At 41.9% G+C, this 26,563-nt stretch overlaps 1 protein-coding gene across 1 annotated transcript in view; it reads left to right on the top strand.

Moving 5' to 3' along the window:
• The window catches only part of FRMD3 (FERM domain containing 3), a 299,629-nt gene that overhangs the window by 128,217 nt on the left and 144,849 nt on the right, over positions 1-26,563 (top strand). The window contains exon 2 of the mRNA XM_077749548.1: positions 23,730-23,834. Within this exon, the coding sequence (XP_077605674.1) occupies positions 23,730-23,834 (105 nt within the window). The remainder of the gene's footprint in view (positions 1-23,729; positions 23,835-26,563) is intronic.

Below are 26,563 nucleotides of genomic sequence, written 5' to 3'. Positions count from 1 at the left end.
TTTTTATTTTTTAATGTTTATCTACTTTTGAGAGAGAGAGAGAGAGAGAGAGAGAGAATGAGCAGGGGAGGGTCAGAGAGAGAGAGAGCATGAGCAGGGGAGGGTCAGAATTGAGAGAGAGAGAAAGAGAGAGCGCCAGCGAGCATGAGCAGAGGAGGGTCAGATTGAGAGAGAGAGAGAGAGAATGAGCAGGGGAGGGTCAGAATTGAGAGAGAGAGAGAGAGAGAGAGAGCCAGCGAGCATGAGCAGAGGAGGGTCAGATTGAGAGAGAGAGCATGAGCAGGGGAGGGTGAAAGAGAGATAGCATGAGCAGGGGAGGGTCAGAAGAGAGACAGAGATAGCATGAGCAGGGGAGGGTCAGAAGAGAGAGAGAGAGCATGAGCAGGGGAGGGTGAGAAAGAGAAAGAGATACAGATTCTGAAACAGGCTCCAGGCTCCGAGCTAGTTGTCAGCACAGAGCCCGACACAGGAACTGTGAAATCATGACCTGAGCCAAAGTCGGACACTTAACCTACTGAGCCACCCAGGTGCCCCTGCAAGGTACTCTTCGCTGGTCCCTGCTAGGACTACATTTCTATCATTTCAGGAAGAATTATTTGTATTCTTTTATAAAAGACACTGGGTAACGGACACTCTTTCTTTGGCTGCCTTCTGTCAGGGAATCTAGAAATCTTGAATAGTTAGTTATGTCTTTTGCCATTCTCTAAGAGTCCAGGAATGATCTCTCACCCAGATGAGAGTAGTAGAGACACTTCTGAGAGAAACTACCATAATGTTCATGCCTGTGGATTTCTGATGCACTAGGAGGACCTAAGGAAGCTAGAGAATTGGAGGGCCGGATGGTTCTGGTAAATCCCACACGTCGGAAGCAGGCTTCTGGCCACAGCAGATCCTAGTCATTTGTACAGTTGGATTCTCTGATGGGTGAGGGCCCAAAGTGCCAAAAAGGGATTGCTTCTTTGTCCTTTTTTAGAAGTTTATTTTTGAGAGAGTGAGAAGGGGAGGAGTGGAGAGCGAGTGAGAGAGAAAATCCCAAGCAGGCTCTGTGCTGTCAGTGCAGAGCTCAACGTGGGGCTTGAACCCATGAACCAAGAGATCTTGACCCGAGCCGAAATCAAGAGTCTGAGACCGAACCAACTAAGCCACCCAGGCACCCCTTCTTCTTTAAAATATTTTTTCTTTTTTCCATTCAAGTATGATTAACAAAATTGCATGTATTTAAAGTGGATACTGTGTTGATACACCTATATAGTGTTAACACATCTATCAATTCACGTAGCTATTTGTATGCGTGTGTGCATGTGTGTGTATAAGAAAGGAACACATATAATCTGCTCTCGGCAGATTTCTAGTATACAGCACGGTATTAACCAGTCACTGCTATATACTAGGTCTCCAAAACTTACCCATCTTGTAACTAGAAGTTTGTACCCTTTGACCCACATCTCCTCGTTTTCTCCAGCCTGACAACGAGCATTCCGCTCATTTTTAGGAGTTCAGCTTTTAGATGTGTTGTTTATTAAACTAGGATCTATGTGTTGTGTCTAGCCACCAGGCGTGCAGGTGGGAAATAATGCATAATGGTGAGCTGCTGTGGAATAGTTTGGTCTGAAACTGCTTGCTTCTCACCTAAGATGTTAAATGAAGAGACTTGGGTTTGGAACTCCCAGCTAGTTCCTCCTACTACCTCTCTACTCACCTAACAGAGCCAGCCTAGCTTTACAAAGGGATATATGGTGTGGTGATGGTCTGTACTTTTGAGGACTTCCCCCCCCTTCTCCATCCCTTTCTGAGATGTTGGCCGATAATACTTGAAGTCATTGTTGGCTTGAGTTGGGAGATGCATCCTAGGTGGGTTGGGGCCTACCTTCTCCTTAGTCCTCCAGGTCCTGGCCACGTTCACCTCTCTGACTGCATCTACTCCTGTCCCCTTTGTTCACTCTGCACCGGATTCATCTCTGCCTCTCCAGTGGTCCCCCAAGCCATCTGACACTTCAGCCTTAGCACCTTTGCTGGATGCATTTTTCTTTTTCATCTCCTAATGCCTTCATGTCCTGCAAGTCTTCACTCAAGTGTCATTGAATCAATGAGGTCTACTCTGACCATTCTTAAAAAAAATTTAATGTTTATTTATTTTTGAGAGAGAGAGAGAGAGAGAGTGAGTGGGGAGGGGGCAGTGAGGGAGATACAGAATCTGAAGCAGGCTCCAGGCGTTGAGCTGTCAACACAGAGCCAAACCTGGGGTGCGAACTCAGATGGCCAGATCATGACCTGAGCCTAAGTCAGATGCTTAACCAACTGAGCCACCGAGGCGCCCCCTACTCTGACCATCTTATTTAAACTGCAGCTGCCTCCCCTACTCCTGCACTGCCCTGCTGAGAAATTTCTGGACACATGTAAAGAGTGTGATAGAACAGAAGAAACCTAGACTTTGGAACTAAATCAAACTGGAGCTTAAAATTTAGCTCTTGAATCTTGGGGCAGGGGGAGCAGTTCTAAGTATTTCTCTGGGTCTCCGTGTCTTCAAACATTAAATGAGGTTACCTCACAGTGTTGTTGCTAGATGGGATAGTGTATTTGGAGCACCCGGCCCAGGGCTTGCACAAAGCAGGCCTCAATGATAGACCTTCCCAGCCTTTCTCTCTAGCCGCTTCCTCCCTCCCTCAGTAGGGGCTGACTTACATAGGAAGAGATTTCAGGAAGTCTGTTCCAGAAAAGGATTAATACATTTTCACAGGGTAAACATACTAGTGTTGCAAAGTTAAATCTCTGATATATTAAACTGAAATTACTATGGTTAGCCTCATCTTACCTACTCCAAAATGACTTTGTTAAGAGGAAGTGGCCTGAAGCCTTAGGCCCAGATGGGAATTGACTGTCTTACTAAGCCAGGCCTCTAACAGAGAGGTGATGTTACAACCCTAGAGGAAGGTGAGAAGGTGAGGATTTTTCACTCTTGCCCCAAATCTTCTGAGGCCTCCCAGCAAGGAGCTGGGTCATTAAGAATCATGTTCCCAAACCCCTGGAGGGTCAGCAGAAGGTACCTTTTGCCTCTGGGGCACAGGGATCTGTGATTCCAGTTACCAAGCAACTTGCCCTTGTGGGCTGGCATGGCCTCATTATTCTGGCCTGTGGTGGATGGGAGCAAATCTGTAAGAGGATTTAAGGTTTCCTGCTTCTTCTGTTTGTGAAAGAGAAGATCTTGGTCAAGAATCAGTAAGACACAGGGCTGATGTGTCCCTTATGTGGTAAGAACAAGATGAGGAGGGGTCCTGACTTTGAGTAGAGGCTGTCAGACAGATACCCAGCCCTTAATTTTCCACTGTTACTTCTATACTTGGGCCATGAATACTCAGGAAAAGAGAGAGAGAGACTGGTTGGGTCACAGAAGAGCTTATTGAAAAAGAAGTGTTCTCAAAGTGTGCACACCGTTTGAGGACCTGTGACTTGGAGGAAAAGAGCAGAAACTTTAGAGAGTCACCAAAAAGCGTTTGTCTTGGGTCCGGCTCATACCTGTTTGTGCCTCAGTTTTCCCATCTGTAAAGTGGGAATGAAAGCAGTGCTGTCTATGGAAGTGATTGGGAGGATTGGATAAGTTATATGTGTAGGTGGCTTTGTACAGTGCCACTAAAAATGTGTGCTCTTATTGAGAAATTTGGGTGGTTTGTCACTGTATGCAAGAGTGTGTTGGGACTGATTTTCTCTGCGGAGACTCAGATTCTTTTACCAAGGTTCTCCATCTTTTTCTGAACCAATATGGGAAGAAGCAGGTAGAGGTTTACTGATGGAGAGAGCTTTGGGCCCCCAGAGGAGGGCAGGAGTTGGGTGACAAGGCAGAGAGCCACTGTTAGAGAGTAGAAACTTAATAAATGGGTGTCCATCGGACTGAAATACTAGAGAAGAAGGTGCAAGTTAAGGGCAGCCAGAGCAGAGCAACCCATCTCCCTCTCAAACTAGTAACTTGTAAAATCAGGGGCAGGCATGCCAGTTACACATGCCCATTGTCTTGTTCTGGGTTGGCTGTTGTGTGCAAAGTACCCTCTACTGTCTTCTTCGTGGCCGTTGGGCTCAGCTTCCCACCTCTATGGGGGCCACTTTCTGGGATCCTGGCAGAGAGGGAGTCAGCCTTCACGCCTGCAGACCCACAACCTTAGCGCTCCCTTGTGTGCTGCTGACCCCCTCCGAACTTAGTGTTTTGGGAAACAGAGTGGAAGCATTCTTGGGGCTGCCTAGGGAGACTTTTAGGACAATGGATGAGGCATTCTGTTGGTTCTAGTGGAGTCTGCCTCTTCCTTCTCTCCCCTTTCCCACAAGGGGATGGAAAATCCGTCTCCAAATGGAGCTCGGGACTAGTCTGTCCTCTGTCTTCTTGGCACTTGAATGGTTGATCTTTGAATTCAGGCGCTGCAGAGTGGATTGTGCCTGAGGGTGTCTGTGTGTAGTTTAACTCTGCTTGGGTAATTGTGATGAAAGGAGATAACTAGAGGGCTCAGTTTGGAGAGATTGAATGCTTCTACCCTCAAGAGTCAAGTTGGGAGAAACAAAATTTAAAGCCTAGTTCCCAGTGTCAGGACAAGGAATGTCAGTCCCCAAACCCAAGATGGCAACTCTATTTTCCATCAAGCAACCTAATTTTGATGCCGATCTCGCAAACTGCCGGAGTCGTTGGGAGTTCCCCTTTACCTGACTTGGGGGTGCATGTTATTCATTGGCCATAATGGCCATATCAGTTTGTCCCTTGGACTTGGTAGATATTCTTGAGACATGGCAACCTGGTGAGGCCAGAAAGTGCAATGCTTGTGATTCTGTTTCTCTAGATACACCACATCTTTCTTTACTAATGTCTTTCTGCCAACACCAACCACATCCAGGGAGCAAGCCCAGGTCCACAGAGTATTTCCCCTTCTTTTTAATCTGGAAAAAGTCTCCCCCTCCACCCCCCCAGGGAGATCGATTGAAGAGTGGCATAGATTCTTTGCTATTCCTCCTATTGAGAGGGAAAGTCGAATTGCCACTGCCTGGAGTCTGGGCTGGCCTTAAGGAATCACTTGCAACCAACAGGATACAGCAAAAGTGACATTGCATGAAAGGCAATTTCTGCCTGGGTCCTTTGGGAAAGCTTATCCTGGGGAAGGCAAGCTACCAATTAAGAAGTCTGGCTTCCCTGAGACTGTGATGCTGTGAGGAAGCCCAAGCCAGACACATGGAGAGGCTGCATGGAAGAAAGAAAGAGGAGAGGGGGGAGGGAGAGGGGTGAGGGAGAGAGGTAGAGAGGGACTTCATTGACCCTATCTATTCTAGCCAGCCCAGGTACCAGGCTTGTGAGTGAAGAAATCTTCAGATACTGGCAGCCACAGCCACCATCTGACTGCGACAGCATAAGGGACCCTAGCAAGATCCATCCAGCTGAGCTCTATCCATACTCAGAACCATGAGAAATAATAAATCATTGCTTTAAGCCCCCATGTTTTAGAATGGTTTGTTACACAGCAACAGATACGAACACTCCTACTCTGGTCGGTTTGATAGGTTTAAAGACTTGAAAACAGAATCCAGGAGGTCTTGTCAACTGTTAAGTTTCACTCGGTCACATGCATCCTCTGAGGTTAGGGATTGCACAGCCTGCTACTTCTTCAATGGAGGAAGTCTGAGTAAGGGCAGGAAAATTAGGCATTCAAAAATTCCCTAATCTAGTATCTCCAGACTGTCACTAATGCCCACTTAAATTTTGACCTTCCTATTAGGATGTAATTCTATTGTTGCATTCTTGGCTATTTTTAGATTTTTTTGGCTTTGTGAAGTTCGTAGGTAAAGAAACATTAGTTCATTATGGCTTAATATTTTGAGCCATTTACTCTCTATGAGGCCCAAAGAAGAATTTGAAGACTAAGAAGAAAAGCTTGAGAGAAGTGATAAACATAGAATTAAACACATGACCACACTGAGGACCAGGCAGCATTCCATCGGTTTCCAGAGGAGGACACAGGGGTCCCTGAGGGTGTGGGTAGTCTGTGAGGGCTGGAATGTGGGGGCGGGTCCTGCAACAAATCCTCTAGCACGGGCAGGGGAAACATAGCAATAACAGGATTTTGGTAGGTAGAGTGGAGGGCTTCATGTTCGTGTAGGGGAGTGACATGAATGGCAGGGGTGAATCCATGGTAGTGGGGCGTTTTGCAGAGTATTTAAGTGATAAAACGAACTGGAGGAAAATGTGGAAAGTAAACAACAAAAAACTCCACTGCTTGTACAGCAGATACATACTACTTATGTTTCTGGGTTCACCTATTCTTTTTGGTGAATCAATTCCTTACTGACCTTGGCTAACATCTACTGACCACTACATGAGTACCCTTTGACATCCAGTCCATACACAGTTCAGTGCCCAAGAAATTAACTTTCTGAGATGTAGTTTATAACTTGGGGGAATAGCGCTCATGGGTCGAAATATGGCTTCTGATCTGGGAAAGTTCTCACAAGGACCTTTCCTTGACTTGCAGGAGTAAACCTATCTTCTCTTCCTGTCTGGATCTTTACAGTTAACCAATATTTGTTCCCTGCGGGGGATTTCCTCCCTTCCAGGGGGCCTGGGTAGAATCTTTGGGGGTACCCATCATCCTCGTTTCCACAAAGCATTTGTATATAAACTCTGCAGTGGAGCACTGGACCCAGAGTAAGGCTTCCAGTCTGGTCTTCCAAGACCCTTCAGTTCATGATGAAAAAATTTCTTGGCTCTGGTCGCTTCTGATTTTTATCTTTCTCATCTTCCAACCTTTGGCTATGTAGGTGGTGGTGAGGAAAGATTAGGAGGCTCCTCATAGAGATAGTAGCTGAAAGGCATCAGGTGGAGGGAGGTGAAGGGAAGTAGGGAAAGTGAGTGCTAAGTGACTAGAGGCAGAAGAAGCAGAGAAGGACTATGTTCTGTGCTCAAGGAAGGCTAACACTGCATGTAGTTCCTAAGCTATTCTGTTCATCTGTTCATATTTTCTGATTCCTAACACTTGCTGCCTTGCATAAGCATTATAGCCAGCTTTGTGTGTGTGTGTGTGTGTGTGCGTGTAGTGGGATATGGAATGGAATGTGGTAGAATTGCTGCAAGAGATAAGAAATTGGCTATGTAAAATGAAACATAAGTTACCATCTGATTTAATCTGTGACTGAGCAAAATTGGCAGAATTTTCATCAGGACAGTAGGTAAGAGCCAATCTTGCAGCCCTGTCCCACTTTCGGCAAACTTGCTAAGCTAAACCCCTCAGTCACCAGGGTCCCATCGCAGGTGTTAGCTTGGAGGGGTGATGGACACTTTCCAACATCGTCTCTTCTAATCCCAGAGCTGCCCCATCTTCATCTCGTCCCCACCCCCTATTGTGTTTGGATGCAAATGAGTCACCCTGAGTGCTAGCAAAGGCAGAGCAGCCCTCTGGGATGAGGCAGCGTGGAAACCCAGAAATGCCTGTGCTCAGGTCTGGGATGGACCCTTGCCATCATCTGCGTGAGCCCACTGTTGTACACTGGGTACTCAGAAGCCCAGAAAGGTTGCTAACTGGCCTAGGGCCATTGGCTGGTAGAGGCAGGGAACTCTAAGCCTGTACCAGGCTTCAAAGTCAGAAGCATCTTCATTATACCCAGCCTCTCACTGCTTCCTTTCTGGATGAAAAGGAGATGGGACTTCTGGAAAACAATAGCTGGGATTCTGGTGTGTTAGTCTTTTTTTTTTTTTTTTAATGTTTTTTATTTCTTTCTGAGAGAGTGAGACAGTGTGAGCAGGGGAGGGTCGGAGAGAGAGGCAGACACAGAATCCGAAACAGGCTCTAGGCTCTGAGCTAGCTGCCAGCACAGAGCCCGACGCGGGGCTCAAACCCGCGAACCGTGAGATCATGACCTGAGCTGAAGTCGGACGCCTAACCGACTGAGCCACCCAGGCGCCCCCTGGTGTGTGTCTTAAGGTTACTTCTAGCCATTGGCCTGTGGAAGGATAGCCTGTATGTTATCTTCAGAGAGGAGACCAGAGATTTAACCCTAGTGATGAAAAGTGATTAGAAAGAAATACATTACCTGATAATCAACCTAATGGTTGTTATTTGTGAAACAAACAAAACAGAAAAACCCTGGAAAATGCCAATAGGCACAAAGAAAAAAACTAAAAATAACTCCTTCCCCACAGATATCACCATCAACATTTAACCTTTAAGTCTCTCTTCTTTGTGTCTATATGTTTATGTAAATCTCTATATAAATATGTGCACATATGTAAAAATAGGAATTTTATCAAAATCTTTCCTTTCCTCCCCACCCCCCATTTTAATGTTGTGTCTTGAATATCCTCACAATGCCTTCTTAAGAGTGAATCTATGAAGGGGTTCTCACTTCTATGCTCGATTTTAAGCAAGTATTTCAGTACATTCTTACGTGTTGATGATAGCACCATCAGGCTCTATGTTGTGGATTGCTAAACAATGGACCAGAATATTCTTTGAGTTTAAAGTGCTGGTAGATTGCATCTGATGTTTTCCTTCCCTCAAGAAGCTCCTGTCTGCTGAGGGGGGCGGGGGGAGGAGGGGCAGAGGAGAGTTAAAGACTAAAGCTGGTTTGTAATAGATGACAATGGCTGTTAAAATTCACATCAATCATTCTTTATATTTTTAGTTTCATAAAAAGTGAAGCACCCTTGACTTGGGTTGCTGTGTAGACAGAAGGGATGTTATGTTTACAAAGGAGGAGATATTTTTCCTCCTTTGTGACTAATCACTTGAAGAAATGGGGAGTGTGATAGGTGGGGAACCCGGCCTACGCCTTCCAGTCTCTAAATATTTGTAATAAATTGTTCTGGGGTGTGTGTGTGTGTGTGTGTGTGTGTACATGTGTACACGCAGGAATCCCCCCAGCACACAGAGGGTTGTTTTAGAGGCTATGTGGGCTACAGGCCAGCTAATAGTCTGACTGCTGATAGAAGAATCTTTGAGAATGCCACTATTGAAGTGAGGCATCCAGCATTCACAAAGTGGAAATTCTGGAACTGTGCTGGGTTGCTTTTGCCAGAATAAAGCATAGAGTTTCAGAGGGAAAAAAATGCAGCTTGGAGGAATTAGGAATGGATGTGGGTGGAGATCACACATTTCTAGAAGGTCATCCACCCAAATAAAGTTGGTGCTAGGGTTGTCAGAAGGGGTGAATGGCATAATCTCTGTGCGGCCCTTAGCATGAGCTCTCCTTTATGGTTGACATTCAGTAATTTGTAGCTGTTAACGCCTGTTACAGTTACAATCTTTACTACTTATCACACTGAATTATTTCCTGTGGGGTAGCCATGTCCAGACATGTATATGGCAACATAGTAGAAGACTAAAAGCTTTTGCCCTGTGGGATGCCCTCTAGCTCTGCCTAGCCTTATCGACTTTATCAGAATGCTTCTCGGACCAGCATGACCAAATAGGACAGTGATCTGTTTTGGGCCATTGCACAGTGCCCTTCAAAACCTTATTACCTCTGTAGTGCTAAGTGCAAGTTAGTGTAGTTCCAGTTCTGACATGAGTGTTCAAGCCCCCTTTCTGCCTTGGCCTTCCCTGTTTCTCCTTTCTCTTCTTTCCTGGAGAAGAAAGAGGATTTCTTGCTGCAAATAAGGCTACTAACCTACATCTTACTAGAGAAGAGGTAGGGGGTAGGAGATAAAAGATGAAGTCTCCTGGGTTTGGCATTGGCGAGGGACTTTTGGGGTAAGAGTTTTCACAGCACCTGGAGGGTACAAGAAAACTTGAGGAGGCTGAAGGGATTTAGGAAAATATTGTGTGTTCAACCTTGGGCGCTCTGAAATGTTCCTCAAAAACTAATAATGAAGACTTAAATTGCTTGTAACTACTTTTGCTATTGATCTGCTCCTCTTTGAACGTGTCTGAGCTGTGCAGACTGAGCCATGTGGACTCCCTTACATAAATTGGGGCCATGTGTATACAATCTTCTCTTAAATTCATCTCCTGCCCTTGTTTAGTTTTCTTATTGGTCTAGGTTGAAGAGATTCTTTCCCCTATCTGAGCAAGCTTAGCTAACTGCCTAGGTGGTTTTGAATTTCTCCATAACCATATAACCATTTAATAACTCTTATTTGGCTGCTTTGCCTCACCATCTTCGATGGGCCAAGAGCTGCTCTGTCAGATTATTCTCAGAAACAGAGGGATCCTTCTTCCCAAGGCTCTTGACAGATAGGACTATGAAGGAGTTCTGTGCTTAATTGGACCCCAGGTTTTTTTGTCTGTTTTTAAATTGTTGAGCTCAGTGTCTACATCTGTATGCAATTTCAGGAGAAATTCTATCTTATTAAGCTCTTGGTTGCATTAAGAATTTCATAAATAAAAATCTCTTTGTTCTCCCTGTATATGAATGGAAGCTCCTACTTGACGATTGCCCTATTTTTTCTTGGAGCTCTGTATTCTCAATTTTTAAAAATATCAGCAGGTGATTCCATTTAGATCATGAACTCCAAACTCACTGACTTGTTTTAATAGAGATGTCCAAGAGGATTATAAAATGGGTGGCATTTGGTATTGTTTTAGGCGAGTATTTAAAAAATTCTCTGAAGAGGGGAGCAAATCTGGTATATTATACTAATTAAGCCCTGTCTTGGACCAGCCCTAGTATATGGGTATAGGAGTCTTCACAAACATTCTTTTTCCTCATCCTTATGGGCACATGGTGGAATTTCCTTTCCTTATCCTCTTTAAAGTCAGGAAAGATTTTTAACTTGATTTGGCTAATGAGCTGAAGTGACATATGTTTAAGAGCCAATGTGGGATTTACCACCTTCCCTTCCCACTTCTGTGCTGATGGTTGAAGTTGCTGTCAAGAGGAAGCCTGTTTCATTCTGAATCCCTAAGCTACGACGAGAAAAGCTCTCCCCTGCCAATCAGCTTTGGCTGTATATTATAGGTGAGAAATAAACCTATGTGCTGTTAACCCACAGACAAGTTGGCATTCTTTGTTACTGCAGCTTAACCTAACCTGTCCTGACTGATACATCTTGACTCCAACTCTTGATTTGAGATTTTTTTTTTTAATGTTTTATTTATTTCTAGGAGAGAGAGAGACAGCCTGAGCAGGGGAGGGTCAGAGAGAGAGGGAGTCACAGACTGAAACAGGCTCCAGGCTCTGAGCCGGCAGTCAGCACAGAGCCTGACGTGGGGCTCGAACCCACGAACAGTGAGATCATGACCCAAGCGAAAGTCGGACGCTTAACCGACTGAGCCACCCAGGCATCCCTCCAACTCTTGATTTGAAACTTCAGTTTCAGCACTGCTTTGTGGATTTGGGTTTGTTATAATTCCTACTGCATTTTAAGCTTTCTGGGCTTCAGTTTTTCCATTTCTGAAATGAGGGGTTTGGATCAGATTCTTTCCACTGTATCTTCCAACTCCAACACTCTGTGATTCTGAGAAAGTGAGTGCTGCTTCCTAACTGCTAATAATTCTAGTCCTTTTTCTCTGGACTCTGAGAAGCTGGAGTTCAAACTTGAATTTGTCATTTGCTTGCTGTGTGACTTTGAGTGAGTTGCTCAACCATTCTAAGCTTTATATTCCTTTCCTGGAAAATGGGAAAGCAACTAGCTCCTAGTGCTCATGTGGATTAAATCCGATGAATAGTTAAAATAATTTAAAATAGAATATAGCTTACAGTGCCAGGAGCTAAGGAGGGTTTAAGCAGATATCTGCTGATTCTAATCTGAGAAAAGGAGGTGACGTTAGCATCTCCTATCTCCTGATGTAGCTCAGGGAGACCACAGGGCCCAGAGGGCTTGGACTGTCTATTTCACAGTGCTTGTTAGAGAAATTAATGTTGTAGATCACAGGCTAAAATAAGGGGAAAAGGTGGATATTAAATTAAGATGTATTTAAATTTTGGAAGTATTGATTAGTGTAACAGTTTGCTTAGGAAAGTACTGTGCTTAGACTCTTATCTCCTACTGGAGTGAGCAATTCCTTAAATGTATTTTTTCCCTTTTGGAACATTAAATAATGAAAGAAAATTTTTATGTCCATTTTTGTTTTGAATAATTATAACCTTATTTTCTTGAATTTGTTTTCTTGGTCCATCTCCTGAGTTGCAATTCTTCTGTTCGTATCCTTTGAGTTGCTCTGTTGGTTTCTTTATTTTTCTCCCTTACTTTCAGATTAATGTGTTTGAATATTTTAGGTTTACAGAAAAACTGAACACAAAGTATGGAGTTCATATCTACTCCCTTTCTGCCAATCCCCACTCTCCCTTATTATGTACATCTTGCATTAGTGTGGGTACATTTGTTACAACTGATGAACCAATATTGATACATTATTATTAACTGAAGTTCATAATTTATATTATGGTTTCACTTTATGTTGTATAGTTTTGACAGGTATATCACGTATTCACCATTAAAGTGTCACATAGAATAGTTTTACTGCTTTAAAAATCATTTGTGCTTTACATATTCTTCTCTCCCCTCCCCCTTAACCTCAGCAACCACTGATCTTTTTTTTTTAACTATCTCTGTAGTATTGCCTTTTCTAGAATGCCGTATGTATGTATACAGTAGGTAGACTTTTCATATGATAGCAAATATGCTATCTTCTTTCAGAATATGCTAGCTTCTTTCAGTTAGCAACATGTATTTAAATATTCTTTATTTCCTTTCATTGCTTGATAGATAATTCCTTTTTATTTCTGAAGACTATCCCATGTAAGGATATACCACTTTGTTTATCCGTTCATCTGTTGAAGGAAGCTTAGTTACTTACAACCTTGGCAATTATGAATAAAACTGCTATGAACATTTGTGTGCAGATGTCTGTGTGGGCATAAGTTTTTGACTCATTTGGGTAAATACCTAGGGACACAGTTACTGGATTGAGCCTGGGTTTAGTTTTACAAGACACTGTCAAACTCTCTTCCAAAGTGGTTGTATCAGCAGTGGATGAGAGTTTCTGTTTCTTCACATGCTCGTCAGCATTTGGTGCTCTCAGGGTTTTGGGCGTTAGCCATACAATAGGTATGTGGTGGTATCTCATTGTTTTAATTCCCAATTCCCTAATGACTTATGATGTGGAGCATCTTTTCATATGATTATTTGCTATCTATGTATCTTTGGTCTGTTAAAATTGTCCACTTTTAAATTAGGTTGTTTGTGTCTTCTTGTCTAGTCTTTGTATATTTTGGATACAAGTCCTTTGTTAAATGTGTATTTTGCAAATACTTTCTCCAAGTCTGTGGCTTGTCCTTTCATTCTCTTAACCATTTCTTTCGCAGAGCAGAGACTTTAAATATTAATGAAGTCTAACTTGCCGAGTTTTTTTTCCCTCGTGGTTTGGGGTTGTATCCAAAAAGTCCCCACCAGATCCAGGTTGCGTAGATTTTGTCCTATATCTTCTACAAGTACAATTTTGTGGTTTACATTTAGGTCTCTGACCCATTTTGAGTTAATTTTTGTAAAGGGTATAATGTCTATATTCTTGCCTTTTTTTTTTTTTTTTGACCTCTGGATATCTAGCTGTTGGAGCACCATTTGTTGAAAAGACCATTTTTTCCCCATTGTAGTGCCTTTGCTTTTTGGTCAGGGGTCCATTGACCATACCAGTGAAGCTCCATTTTGGGGCTCCTTGTTCTGCTCTGTTGCCCTATTTGTATATTCTTTGGCCAGCACAACACTGTCTTAATTACTGTAACTTTATAGTAAATCTTGAAGTTGAGTAGTGTCAGTTTTCTGACCTTGTGCTTTATCAACATTGTGTTGGCTATTAATTTTTTCCTTTCTATATAAATATTAGAATAAGATTATTTATATAAATTGCTGAGATTTTGATTGGGCTTGTATTGAAACTAGATAAAGTTGGGAAAAACTGACATCTTAACAACATTGAGTCTATCCATGAATATGGGATCTCTCTCTCTTTACGTAGTCTTTATTTCATTCACCAGAATTTTATAGTTTTTCTCACCTAGATTTTGTACTTACTTGCTATTTGTACCTAAGTGTTTCATTTTTTTTTTTTTGGTGCTAAGGTAAATGGTATTATGTTTATTAATTTCAACTCCCAATTGTTCCTTGCTGATATATGGGAAAACTATTCGTTTTGTATATTAGCTTTGTATCCTGCAAACTTGCTATAATCACTTATTAGTTCCAGGAAATTTGTTGTTGTTTTTTTTTTAGGTTTTCTACATAGACAATCATGTAACTTTCAAGTAAAAAAAATTTATTTCTTCCTTCCCAATCTGTATGCCTTTTGTTTCCTTTTCTTAATGCATTAGCTAGAACTTCCATTATAATAATGAATAGAAATAGTGAGAGGCAGCATCTTTGCCTTGTTTTTGATCTTAGGAAGAAAGCATCTAGTTTCTATCCATTAAGTATGTAACTATAAGGTTTTATAGATGTTCTTCATCAAGTTGAGAAATTTGTTTCTTAACTATCTGAAAATTGGGGTATAATAACCAAATTAAGCAGACCTGGATTTAAATATTGACTACTCTACTTTCTTGCTGTGTTGGCCTTGGGTAAGTTAATTAGGCTTTTTGAGCCTTGGTTTCTACACCATGAGGGGGAATAAAAGACACTATGCTGAAATTACAGAAAGGATTGGAGTTGGAAAACTTTAAAATTATTTTGAAGTGAGTGTCTTCAGGAATTGGGTCTATCAGTGGCACTAAGCCCCAAAATGGGAAGAAAAAAAAAAAGTGGGGAAGGAAATATCTTTTGAGCACTGAAAAGTGGCAGAAATTTCTAAGAGCTGAAACATCAGATATGATTCCTCAGACATTGGGATGGATCTGTGTTGTCAGTCAGAAGAGAAAGGACCCTCTGAGTGCAGACACACAGCCCATCCTTTAGAATGAAAGCTGTGGAACATAGGGGAGGTAACAGTGGCAAAAAAACAAAAACAAAAACAAAACAAAATAACCCCTCAAAACAAAAAACTCCTGAAGAAGACATTATGTTCAATTGTTTTAGCCATAATATATTATTACTATATAGCAGATGTATAGAATTAAGTACTTCAGCTTCCTCAAACCTTGGTTTTACCTTTTAAATATCTGAAAATATTTGAATAACACAAATCAAAGCACCTTTTTTTTTATTGAAGTATAGTTGACACAATATTACATTCATTTCAAGTATGCACTATAGTGATTTGGTAAATTTATTCATTATACTACACAAGTGTAGCTACCATCTGTCATGATAACACTGTTAAAATACCATTGGCTATATCCCTATGCTGTACATTCATTATGCTGTATCTTTTATTACTGTGACTTACTCATTTCATAGCTGGAAGCCTGTATCTTCCAACTCCCCTTGACTCATTTTGCCCATTTTTCTACTGCCCTTTCTTCTGGAAACCATTAGTTTCTCTGTATTTATGACTTTTAGGTTTGTTAATACTTTTTATTTGTTTTGCTTTCTAGGGAGTCCACATATAAGTGAAATGATATGATATTTCTGACTTATTTTACTTAGCATGGTACCCTCTAGGTCCATCCATGTTGTTGCAAATGGCAAGATCTCATTTTTTATGGCCAATATTTATTTGTGTGTGTGTGTACACATCTTCTTCATTCATCGATGGACACTTGAGTTTCTTCCGTATCTTGGTTATTGTAAGTAATGCTGCAATAAACAGAGGGATGCATGTATCCTTTTGAGTTAGTGTTTTCATTTTCTTTGGGAATACCCAGCAGTGGAATTACTGGGTCATCTGGTATTTCTATTTCTAATTTTTTGAGGGCCCTCCATATGGTTTTTCATGGTAGCTGCACCAATTTACATTCCCAACAACAGTGTACTACAGTTTCTTTCTCCACATCCTCACCAACACTTGTTATTTCTTTTTGATTCTAGCCATTCTGTGAGATGCTATCACCCATTGTGATTTGGGTTTGCATTTCCTTGATGATTAATGATGTTTAGCATCTTTTCATGTGTCTTTTGGATATTTGTAAGTCTTTGGAAAAATGTTTATTCAGGCCCTCTGCTCATTCTTTTTTTTTTTTTTTTAATGTTTTATTTATTTATTTATTTATTTCTGAGAGAGAGAGAGAGAGCATAAGTAGGGGAGGGTCAGAGAGAGGGAGACACAGAATCTGAAACAGGGTCCAGGCTCTAAGCTAGCTGTCAGCACAAAGCCCGATGTGGGGCTCGAACCCACGAACTGTGAGATCATGACCTGAGCCGAAGTCGGATGCTTAACCAATTGAGCCACCCAGGCGCCCCCTCAGCTCACTCTTAAATTGAATTATCTGGAGTTTTTGGTGTTGAGTTGCAGAAGTTCTTATATTTTGGATTTTAACCCCTTATTGGATATATCATTTGCAATAAATATCTTCTTCTATTTGGTAGGTTGTTTTTTGGTTGATGGTTTCCTTCACTGTGCAAAAGCTTTTTATTTTGGTGTAGCCCCAGTAGTTTAATTAAGCCACAATATTTCCTTTTTTAAAAATGTTTATTTATTTTTGAGAGACAGAGCATGAGCAGGGGAGGGACATAGAAAGAGACACACACATACAGAATTGGAAGCAGGCTCCAGGCTCTCAGAGCCTGACACGGGGCTCAAACCCATGAACTTGAGATCACGACCTGAGCCGAAGTCCAGTGCTTAACCAAAGAGCCACCCAGGCATCCTAAGCTATAGTATTTCTTAAATTAACAAATGCTTGTGCTTCACAGTAGAAGCAAAATGATTTAGTTCACCAGTTTCTCATTGTTCTGTTGATTTGCCTATGAAGACCAATGGATTGAGGACCTTAATTCACAAAAGAAATCCAACTTCTAGGAAGAAGACTTACTCCTGGCAACAAATCACTCAGGTGTTGTTCAGGGCTTGTAATTGTCTAGAAGCCCCTTTGGAGATTCTGGGTATTCAGATGGGAATTGGATTATTCTTTCCCTATAAAAGAATCAGCAGAGACTGACCATTCTGCTCTTCCCCAGATGTGTATCTGTGGAGGCTGCCCCTTTCAAGAGCAACTCATGTGAACTTAGGGAGCTAAGCAACAGGACCCTTTGAACAAAAGCCTCACAGCCTTGCCTACCAGAAAACAAAGTGCGGCAGTTCCACTTCTTTTTGTTATAAAGAGCTCCTGGGGCCGCAGTGCCTTCCCCAGAATGAACTCTTCCTCCTATACTAGGTCTGTGTTTCTGATTCTTGTGGTTGTTGCCCACTCCCATTATCCCAGTGATCCTCCCTAAAGTCTCTGGTCTATGTTGGACTCTTCTTCCCTGCCAAAGGGTCCTAGGACTTCAGTGGCTACATAGCTCAAGCTGTGTCCACGGAGGACTTTTTCTGGCTGGGGCTCCCAAGCACTTCCAGCGAAAACTCCAGGAACTCTTTTGAAAACCTCTAATTTGCTTCAGATCAGGGTTATAAACTCAAATTTTTCTAGGGATCCGGGAAGTGTGGGAAATGGAGAATGTGGAAGATACTAGAAAGGGTGGGAATGTTGTAGACTGCAGGGTTCACCCTCCATGGAAAGGGGAGCTGAGCTCCAGCAGACCTTTATGGTCCAGATTCCAGACCCTCCAGCTTTTCCAGAGCAGGCAGCATCCAGATTTTCTGAGCACGTTCCCAATTTACAAATATAAAAACACTATGTTGGTTAAGTAGAACATGGTAGATGGACTCAGATCCTTGGTTCATTAGTTGATAATCTCTGTGATTGTGTTTTCCACTGGCCGTAAGTTGTCTTTTCTGTACTCTTCTCCTTGGCGTGAGGTATTGATTCACCTTCTCCCTCTAAGTGGAAAATTTTGGGTGCACCAAGCAGAAAAACCAATTTGTACCAGTTGAAACAATAAGGAATTTTGTTGGCAATCCTGGAAGGTCGCACTTACAGCGAAAAACATGTTTGGTAATCTGGAGACATTTTTGCTCTGCCCGGTGTTGGATTCATCCTCAGCCTGATTTTTAGCATGGCTGCAGCAATTCCCGGCCTCACACCTTTGTATAACAACATCCAGAGGAAAGAGAAAGTCTCTTCCTGTAGCTTTCTCAGGACAGGGAACAAGAGCCATCCCAGAAACTCCAGTTACTTCCCATGTCATATTGGCCTAAACTGGATCATATGTCCTTTTATGAACCAATCAGACAAGAGGGGTGGGATTCAAGCCAAGCTTGATCCCTGGAGTTAGGGGTAAGTTCTAGTTTCCTGAGGCTCATGGACTTCACATGTACTTGTATGTTATTTGTGTGTATGCATGTACATAGAACCCAGATTTTGTTTGGTATTAGGAAAGACAAAGTGGTATATGGATGCTGGGCAATTAACCAATGGCATCTATAATGTGGTATGTATTTTATAAAACTGTCCAGGCCTGGTGTTGTGGTAGACAATCCAATGCCGTTTTCTGCCAGTGTCTGCACTCAAGTAACTGGGAATACTCGATACTGCTCCTAAGTTCTTGTATTATTTCTTCTGTGTCTGCATAGAGAATGGCGGCAGATAGGAGAATTGAGTTCCTCCAATATCTTGGGCATAGGTCTTGGACCTGGGTTTGACATCCTTGCAAACAAACTGAACATTTCTGAGTCCATTTTTAAAAATCTGTAACATAGGGAGAATATTAGTTACCTTAGTGGGTTGTCAGGATATTAAATGCAAATAGTTAACATAGTTCTTGGTGTATGATAAATGTTCAATAAATAGTTAATTATCATGATATTTATACTTTCATTCCTAAAGGTAGCTATTCCAACTCTAAACCTTGATTCATAGCAATACATTGGGTGGTTTGGGATTGGTACTCTTCTCACTTAACCAGTATCTAAACCCTAGCAAAATGTCTTGCTTTAGTTTTTTAGGAATTAGGGATTGAAATCTGCGATGCTTTTTCTTTTTTTTTTTTTTACTGAAGGCGAGCCATGACTGAATTAGCCAAGTGAGTTCTCTTGCTCTTCTTCATTAAGCACAAATATTTTGTTTTTGCTTCAGTGGAACTAGGGAGTTGAAGTAAATGCATCATCAGCAATTAGGTGCAAGAGGAATTAAGCAACAGAATTGAGTTCAATTAGTTGCAAGAGGAGTTAAGCAACAGAATTGAGTTCTTTGTCTCTTTGTTCACTTTTTCTTCCCCAGAGGCCAATGCTGGGAGGCAAATACTATTCCTCACACTTTCTTTGTATCTAAAAGGATCTATGAAATCAGGTACAAAGATTTAAGATTCAGATTATTCTTGATATTATTGGTAATGACCTTTAAGCGGGGTACAGTGCTTTGCAGTTTGCAAACTGCTTTTACATCTTACAAACCAGATCTTAAAATCTATGAGATTATAGATTGTGTTTTGTTCAATATCTCTAATCCCTGTCCCAGTGTTTTGCATAATAGATATTTAACAAATACATGAATGAGTCTCAAATCTACCCCAATGGGTTACTCTGAAAGCTACCATTATTTCTCTTTTACACAAGAAGAATCGAAGTCTCAGATTTCATGATTTGCTTAAGGTCAGCCAGTTGGTAAGTGGTGGAAACAGAACTCTAACATAGTGGCCTGCTCTTTCCTTCCAGTACAGACTTTGGGGTGGGGAGGAGAGATGGGTTTTTTGAAAAGTAGGCTAGTTTGGGATTGCAAAAATTACATTCTTTTCCAGGCTATGGGAGAAGGCCCTGAGTGAATGTGTTATTATTGCAAGAAATTCAGGTATCAACACACACACACACACACACACACACACACACACACACCAAGAATTGTCAGAAAATGGAAAGAGGAAGTAGAGAGAGGACCCAGCCCCCTTCACACGTTGAGGCTCCTCTAGTAAAGCAAGCCCAAACAGAACCCAGAACCTGGTGGCAGTTTAGACCTGAGCATCTCAAACTCTGTGCAGAGACCAGTACTAGATTTTGTGCCTTCAATCTGTTTTGGACTAATACTTATTAAAACAAACAAACAAACAAACCCAAAAACACACACAATGAAAATAAAATACTCTTAACTTCTGGATTTATTTCATGCAGAACCAGTAACAAAGAGTTCACAATCTTACATGGTCTATAGACCCATATCTTGACTAGCATTGGTTTAGATTTTTAATGCATTACAAAACCGATGATGGAAAAATTATAATTATATTCATGATATTTTAAGTATGGTTTTTTAAAAAACAATTCACCATGTACTATAGGTAGAGGACCAGTATTGGGATATAAGTTTAAATGTGTGTGTTGAATACATTCTTTTTTTTTCAATGCTGTGAGTGCATTTCTGAGACTGTATAACCTCACTTAGGACAGCATCCAAAGTCTGTACTTAAGACACTTTCTTGAAGCATGGATCACACACTTAAATGTCCTAATGTGTTTCTTCTGTCCCACTGTTGTGATAAAACACAATTAGGTAATAGTTCTAATGATTTATATTAGTTGTTTGATTCTCCCCACCCTCATTTAGTTGGTATTGAAAGTACAGCTGCTATCTTCTGGGAGAATAAAAACTTTGACATTAAAAAGAAGTCTTTCTACTTGTAATCCTTGACAGTTACTTCTCCACATAGACCTTGAAGAATGTGGGTGAAAGTTGGCTAATTCTACATTTGTGGAATCTCCAGTGTGGAGATTTAGTGTCTTTCCGAGGCTCACCATTAGTTCCTAGACCACAGGTTTCCCATGAGAAAAAGCAATGCCTCATTTAGTCATTTGATAACCTCCAATGTGCCAGCCACTGGCATTGGCAGCAAGATGGGGTGGTGAGCAGTGGCTTATATACCCGGGAAGCTCAGGAGGAAGCAAGTGGAGGATTTGGGTCACTTCAAGAGAATTCAGGAGCTGGGGTTGGAACAGATCCAGTGTTCATCCCAAGGCCCTTCCTTGCTGTGAAGTGTGTGAAACTAGCAGGAGAACCCCCTCACACACCTGACCCTGAATGAGCTCTTCTGACTCTTGGTACTGGGCCAGGGTGGTCTTTTATTCAGTGTAAGCATTGGGTTTCATGCACAGAAATGATAATAATAGGAAATTAAATGCCTTAAGAACATTGTCCAGATTTCCAGGCAGAGCAGAACATGAGGCTGTAAGCTGGCTTTCTTGGCATGAGGCAGCGACACCAAGCATCTCAAGATGATGAGGCTGGCTGGCAGCCTGCAGATGCAGGGGCAATTTTTGTTTATAAGATTGGAAAACACTTTCTTTTTTGTGACTTGAGGAATAGATCATTCTCACGGGGAAAATTGGCTTTTTTTTTTTTTTAACCCCCCTAGTGATGTCTGGAGATATGTACAATTTTTGTACTTTTCATACATGGGGGAAGTTCCCCTGGACCAGTGCTTCTCAAACTTGAATGAACATGTGAATAACCAGGGGATCCTACTAAAATGCACATTAGCTTCAGTTGGTCTGGAGCTGTGCTTGAGATTGTGGTTCCAATAAGCTCTCTCTCGGGTGATCCCGAGGCCACTGTTCTGCAGGATTGGTGGTCTGTGGGCAGTGCTCCCAGGGACAGGGGCCTGGTGGCCTGGAAGCGTGGAAAATGGCCTCCCCTGCTTGTGTGGAAGACATTGATTTCTGGTTCAGCCACACTTGTGTATTTCAGTCAACACATTATTTACAGTGGTATTTCCTTTCCTCAAGGGTCTCACGTAGTATGAGAGTATGTTTTGGTTGATGTGTTCAACCATTTAAAAGACAATCTTTGTTGTGCTTTTGAGTATATCTTCAGAGCATAATGCTAGCTGTCAGGCCCAATCAAGTTCTGCTTAATCCCACATCAATACAAAGCATTGCTTTGACCCACATATCTTGTGTGTCTTGCACATGGTGGGGCCAGTCCACCATAGTAAATCCGAATGCAGAAAGCTTAGTGATCCCATCATAAAATGACAAGCTCTGATGTTCTGTTCAGTGATTTGATTCTTCAGCAGCCTCTCAACGATGGATGCATTACAGAGTAAATCTGTAAAAGGAACTAAATCCATCGATTATACTCTAGGCATTAGATTCAGCAGTCATCAGATATAGTTTGTCATTTGACCCTCCTGGGTTAAATGCAATTAGAGAAATCTAAAGACAAATTCCATTTTGATGCTTTGTCCCTTTTTTGAGCTACATCAGATGGTTTCTCTTCTAAAGGAAGGGCAGGCTCAGGGTTTATTCAAAATTAAACTGAATAGGGGCGCCTGGGTGGCTCAGTTGGTTAAGCGTCTGACTTCAGCTCAGGTCATGATCTCACGGTTTGTGGGTTCGAGCCCTGTGTCGGGCTCTGTGCTGACAGCTAGCTCAGAGCCTGGAGCCTGCTTCAGTCTCTCTGACCCTCCCCTGCTCACACTGTCTCTCTCTCTCTCTCAGAAATAAACAAAAAAACATTAAAAAAAATTAAACTGAATGTAATTTCAGGAGAAATTGGGGCTTCATATCATAATGTGTATGTATACGTCCCAGTCCTTTATTCAGTGCAGTGAGTCCCAGACCAGTGAGTGGCTTTTTCTTCAACTTCCTGAGCTAAGAGTGGTAGTTTCTAATGAAAAGATAATCATGTAACATAGATCAAATTGATCTTCCAAAATTTATTTTTAGTAGATTAGAAGAACGGCTCACTTAATATCTCTAACTTCTTCATTTATTTATTTTTGGTCATATTCCACTCCTAAAACATTTCATGGGTCTGTCAGCAACTTTGATTGAAGTGGAAATTAATCTTATCAAATATCCTGATGAGGGCTTGGAAGAGTCTTTGCTATTAACAGGGCTTTGTGGTAATGGTATTCATCTTAATCAGATTTGGCTGACAGATCTCTCACTTCTAGAACTTTAGAAGGAAAAATAATCGAATCAACTCATTTTGCCCATGTGAACCAGCTGGGGAGTTTGCCTAAGGGTACTCAGGTGGTCTTTGAATCCCAGTCTGCCTTCTCCCCTCCCCGCCATCTCATACAGTGCCTTTCCTTTCCCTAGGGATGTGATGTCCTGGCTTTGAGGCGTGAAGCAGCAGGTTTTCACCTTTCCTAGTGGGAGGCAGGGTGTTCCATTTGATACTGTTCACTGTAGTTCCACACCATCCAGCCTGCGCCTTCTAGCAGAGTTGCGGTGCATTCACTAATGTTCTAGGGAGACAAATTGGTGTCCTAGGAGCCCCCATTCTATAACCAGGTGGCCTGGGGCAATTCCTACCTTCCTCTGTATGAGTTGTGTGACTTTGGGCAAGCCACTGAGCCTCTCACTATGTCTGTTTTTGTAGATGTAATATGAAGACCTTCCTCATTGGATTATTGTAAGGGCTGAATGAGTGACTATATACAGAGCAATTACAGCAAACGTTTAGGGGCATTGCATGTGGAATTGTGTGTGGGTTTGTGAATTCTGTGTCTCCAGTAGGTATGAGTTGCTAAATCAGTGGTCTGGGTCATAAATAGCTTTTGAAAAATTAAATAGCCTATAACAGAATAAAATAGAACCTATTAGGGTAGAATGCATCAATGCAGGGTATTGTTTGGTGTCTCTTTGGCTCTCTTTTTAGCGTTCCTTTGGTTGTGTGAGTGTGTGTGTGTGAGTGTGTGAGTGTGTGTGTGTGTGTGTGTGTGTGTGTGTGTGTGTAATGGTTGACAGCCTTAAAAACTACTTCTCACTGTGGATTGTAGTTAGGAGTTTGGAAGTCCTTACTCCAGGGACTGGAGTGAGCTAATCCAATCTCTAAGGACAGACCTATGGGGTGAATGAGGCACATTTTAGACATGAATGTACAAGGTGAGCTCTAGCTGAAACTTAAATGTGCTTCTTTTGCAGAGGGAGACCAAAGGGCAGTTTCTTATTGACCACATCTGCAATTACTACAGCTTGCTGGAGAAGGACTATTTTGGCATTCGTTATGTGGACCCAGAGAAGCAGCGGGTAAGAGCTAACCTCTGTCTGGACCCATTTCGGGAAATGACTCTGGTTTTGGGTGACCAAAGAAGTTCCTCTCAGAGCAATCATGATGTATACTTGTTTTCATGGCTATGGACCACATCAGACTGACCAGCCCAGTGTGTGTGTGAGTGGAAGAGTTTGACATTGTTCCCGCTGGAGTGGGTAGTGCAGGAAGGAGAACAGAAAACTTACCTGAGACTTTTCCAGAAAGCTACTCCCACCCAGTTCCTGTGTCTTTGAGAAGCTTTGACAAACAGTGGGTTCAAACAGTGATGGCATAAAATCTCATTGTGGACAAAATCTACTTCTCACTGTAAAAAGCTATTGATAGAGAGGGGGGACAGGAGAGTGACTGCTTAATGGGCACAAACTTTTCTCTTGGGGTGATGAAAATGTTTGGAACTTGATATAGGTGGTGCTTATATGACATTGTGAAACTACTAAAATGGTTAATTTTATGTTATGTGAATTTCATTTCAGTTAAAAAATCTTTGGCAGATGAAGGGTTAAGATACCTTGAAAGCTGCTCTTTGAACACCACTAAACTTGACAGCCCTCACTGTATCCTTGTTCCTGGATATACCTATCCTTTTGGGATCTGTTGATTTTATAAGAGAAAGTAGGGGAGTCTGCCCTTTTGAACCGGGTACTATGCCAGTACATATATATTTATGACATATGTTGGATTCAGTGATATGTTCTTCACATCCAGAAGGTCTCAGGAATTTCCATCCAGCTCCCACCGCTTGGGGTTTCCCATTTCTGCAACCCTGCTGTGGGTCTCAGCTATGGCCCTGTATGGAGGCCCTGTACCTTCTCTGATCTTTGCTTCTTACCCTTCCCTACTGCCAAGCAGGGGTCATCTAGGTAGTGGTCTGCTGCCTTCTTTAATTTTCTCTCCTCCTATTGATGTCCCTGGTCATCTTTCTCCCCTCTGTTCCCTCCCCACAGTCTTTTTTCAGATTTACTGACCCAATACAATGAGGAGAGCCTTCTAGAGTGTATTTTTGTAAAGGAGGAGGCTGTTTAAGGAATGGGTTAGATTTTGTTCTGAAACATGGGGAATCATCCTTAGCTCTTAGAGTCCAGTAGGACCTAATCTTCTGTAAACACATACAGTGCAGTGGCTCACAAAGAGATTTTGCTTTCCTGTAGCACCTGCAGGAACTCTTTAGTGGGCCATTTACCTGAGTGAGAGGAAGGTAGCAGGATACTGGTGATGATGTGGGGCTGACATGAGGTCACGGCGGGGTGGGGGATTCAGGTTGCATTTCCTACTGTTAGCAGTGGTTCCCAGACCTGGCCCTCTGACAAAATCACTTTAGGGGTTTACTAACACTGCTTAGTATGGCCCCTGTTCTAGACCTCTTGAATCAGAATAGCGAGGCTAGGACCAGGAACATATATTTTAACACATCCTGATTCTACACTCGATGTAGCCATCCCAGCTATGGTCTTCAGACTGGTATTGGGGACCATAGCATAAAGATATTCATAGACGTAGCTTCTTGTGGCTTATGAAGATATTAACCTTTTATGGAGAGAGAAAGATTCAAAGATATGGTGACTTGCCCAAGGTCCTATAGCTAATAAGTGATGGAGTGAGTGTTGAGTTTAGGATTATGGTTCAAACTCTAATCCCTGCGGGTCAAGCAGATTCTGTGGGCTATATTAGTCATCTAACCACCACTGAATATAGATTCTTTTTGTGTAAAATTCTATCCTCAACTCTAAAAACCTATCCTGCAGAAGTAATTCTAGCAACCATTAGTTGAGCAGGTCCCTATTCTTCTTCACAACATTATAAGGAAGGGGAAAACCGAAATGCAGAGAGGGTCAGTGGCTTGCCTAAGGCTAGTGATTAATGGTGGAAGGATGGTATTTGAACCCACATTCTCTCCACTGCTCTCCCAAGTGAAAAGTTGAAGCATAGCCTAGGCCAGGGATTTGTAAACCTTTATTATAAGGAACCAAATAGAAGATTGTTTCACTTTTGTGACCCATAAAACCTGTCATAATTTCAAAACAATTTATCTATATTCTTCACAAGCATTGAGGCCATGAAAGACCAGGAAAAAGACTGGGGACGTCTCTAATCCAAGAGAGACACATCAACTAAGGCAATGCAGGATTCTGAGCAAAAGCCAGCAGTGGGAAAACTGGTGAACTCCAGATGAAGTCTGTAGTTCAGTTAATAGCATTGTGTTAATATGAGTTTCTTAATTTTGATAATTGTACTGTGGTTATATAAGATGATAACATTAGGAGAAGAGCGTGGTTATACTATTTTTGTACCTTGTTTCATGTCTACGCTTTTTTTTTTTTAAGTTAAAGAAGTGGTTAGATTGACATGCTTCATTGTTATTTATATTTTTGGCTTGGCTTAGCTTAACTTTTAGTGTCCAGATTTGGGTAGTAGATTAGTGGAAAAAAATGCAGGCCACAGTCAACACAAAACGGTCTTATCTGATGTATCCACTAAATTTGCTTAGAGGGCTGCTTCAGTAGTTGTCCCCCCCCCCCCATCCCCTCCACCTTACAGCTATTAGAGCCTTTTGATTCTAAAGATTCAGTGTGAGACTAGCCTCCACTTGGGCTGCAAAGTAGTTGCGGCATGGAACTGTCTGGACTTTGTACTCTGAAAGATGCGAATTAAATCCCACCTGTGCTGGTCAGTCAGCTGTGCGATCTTGACCAAGTTATGGAGCTTT

The sequence above is a fragment of the Crocuta crocuta genome, unplaced genomic scaffold (assembly GCF_008692635.1).
Source record: "Crocuta crocuta isolate KB4526 unplaced genomic scaffold, BGI_CrCroc_1.0 scaffold99, whole genome shotgun sequence".
NCBI lineage: Eukaryota > Metazoa > Chordata > Mammalia > Carnivora > Hyaenidae > Crocuta > Crocuta crocuta.
This window is presented reverse-complemented; position numbering and strand designations above follow the sequence as displayed.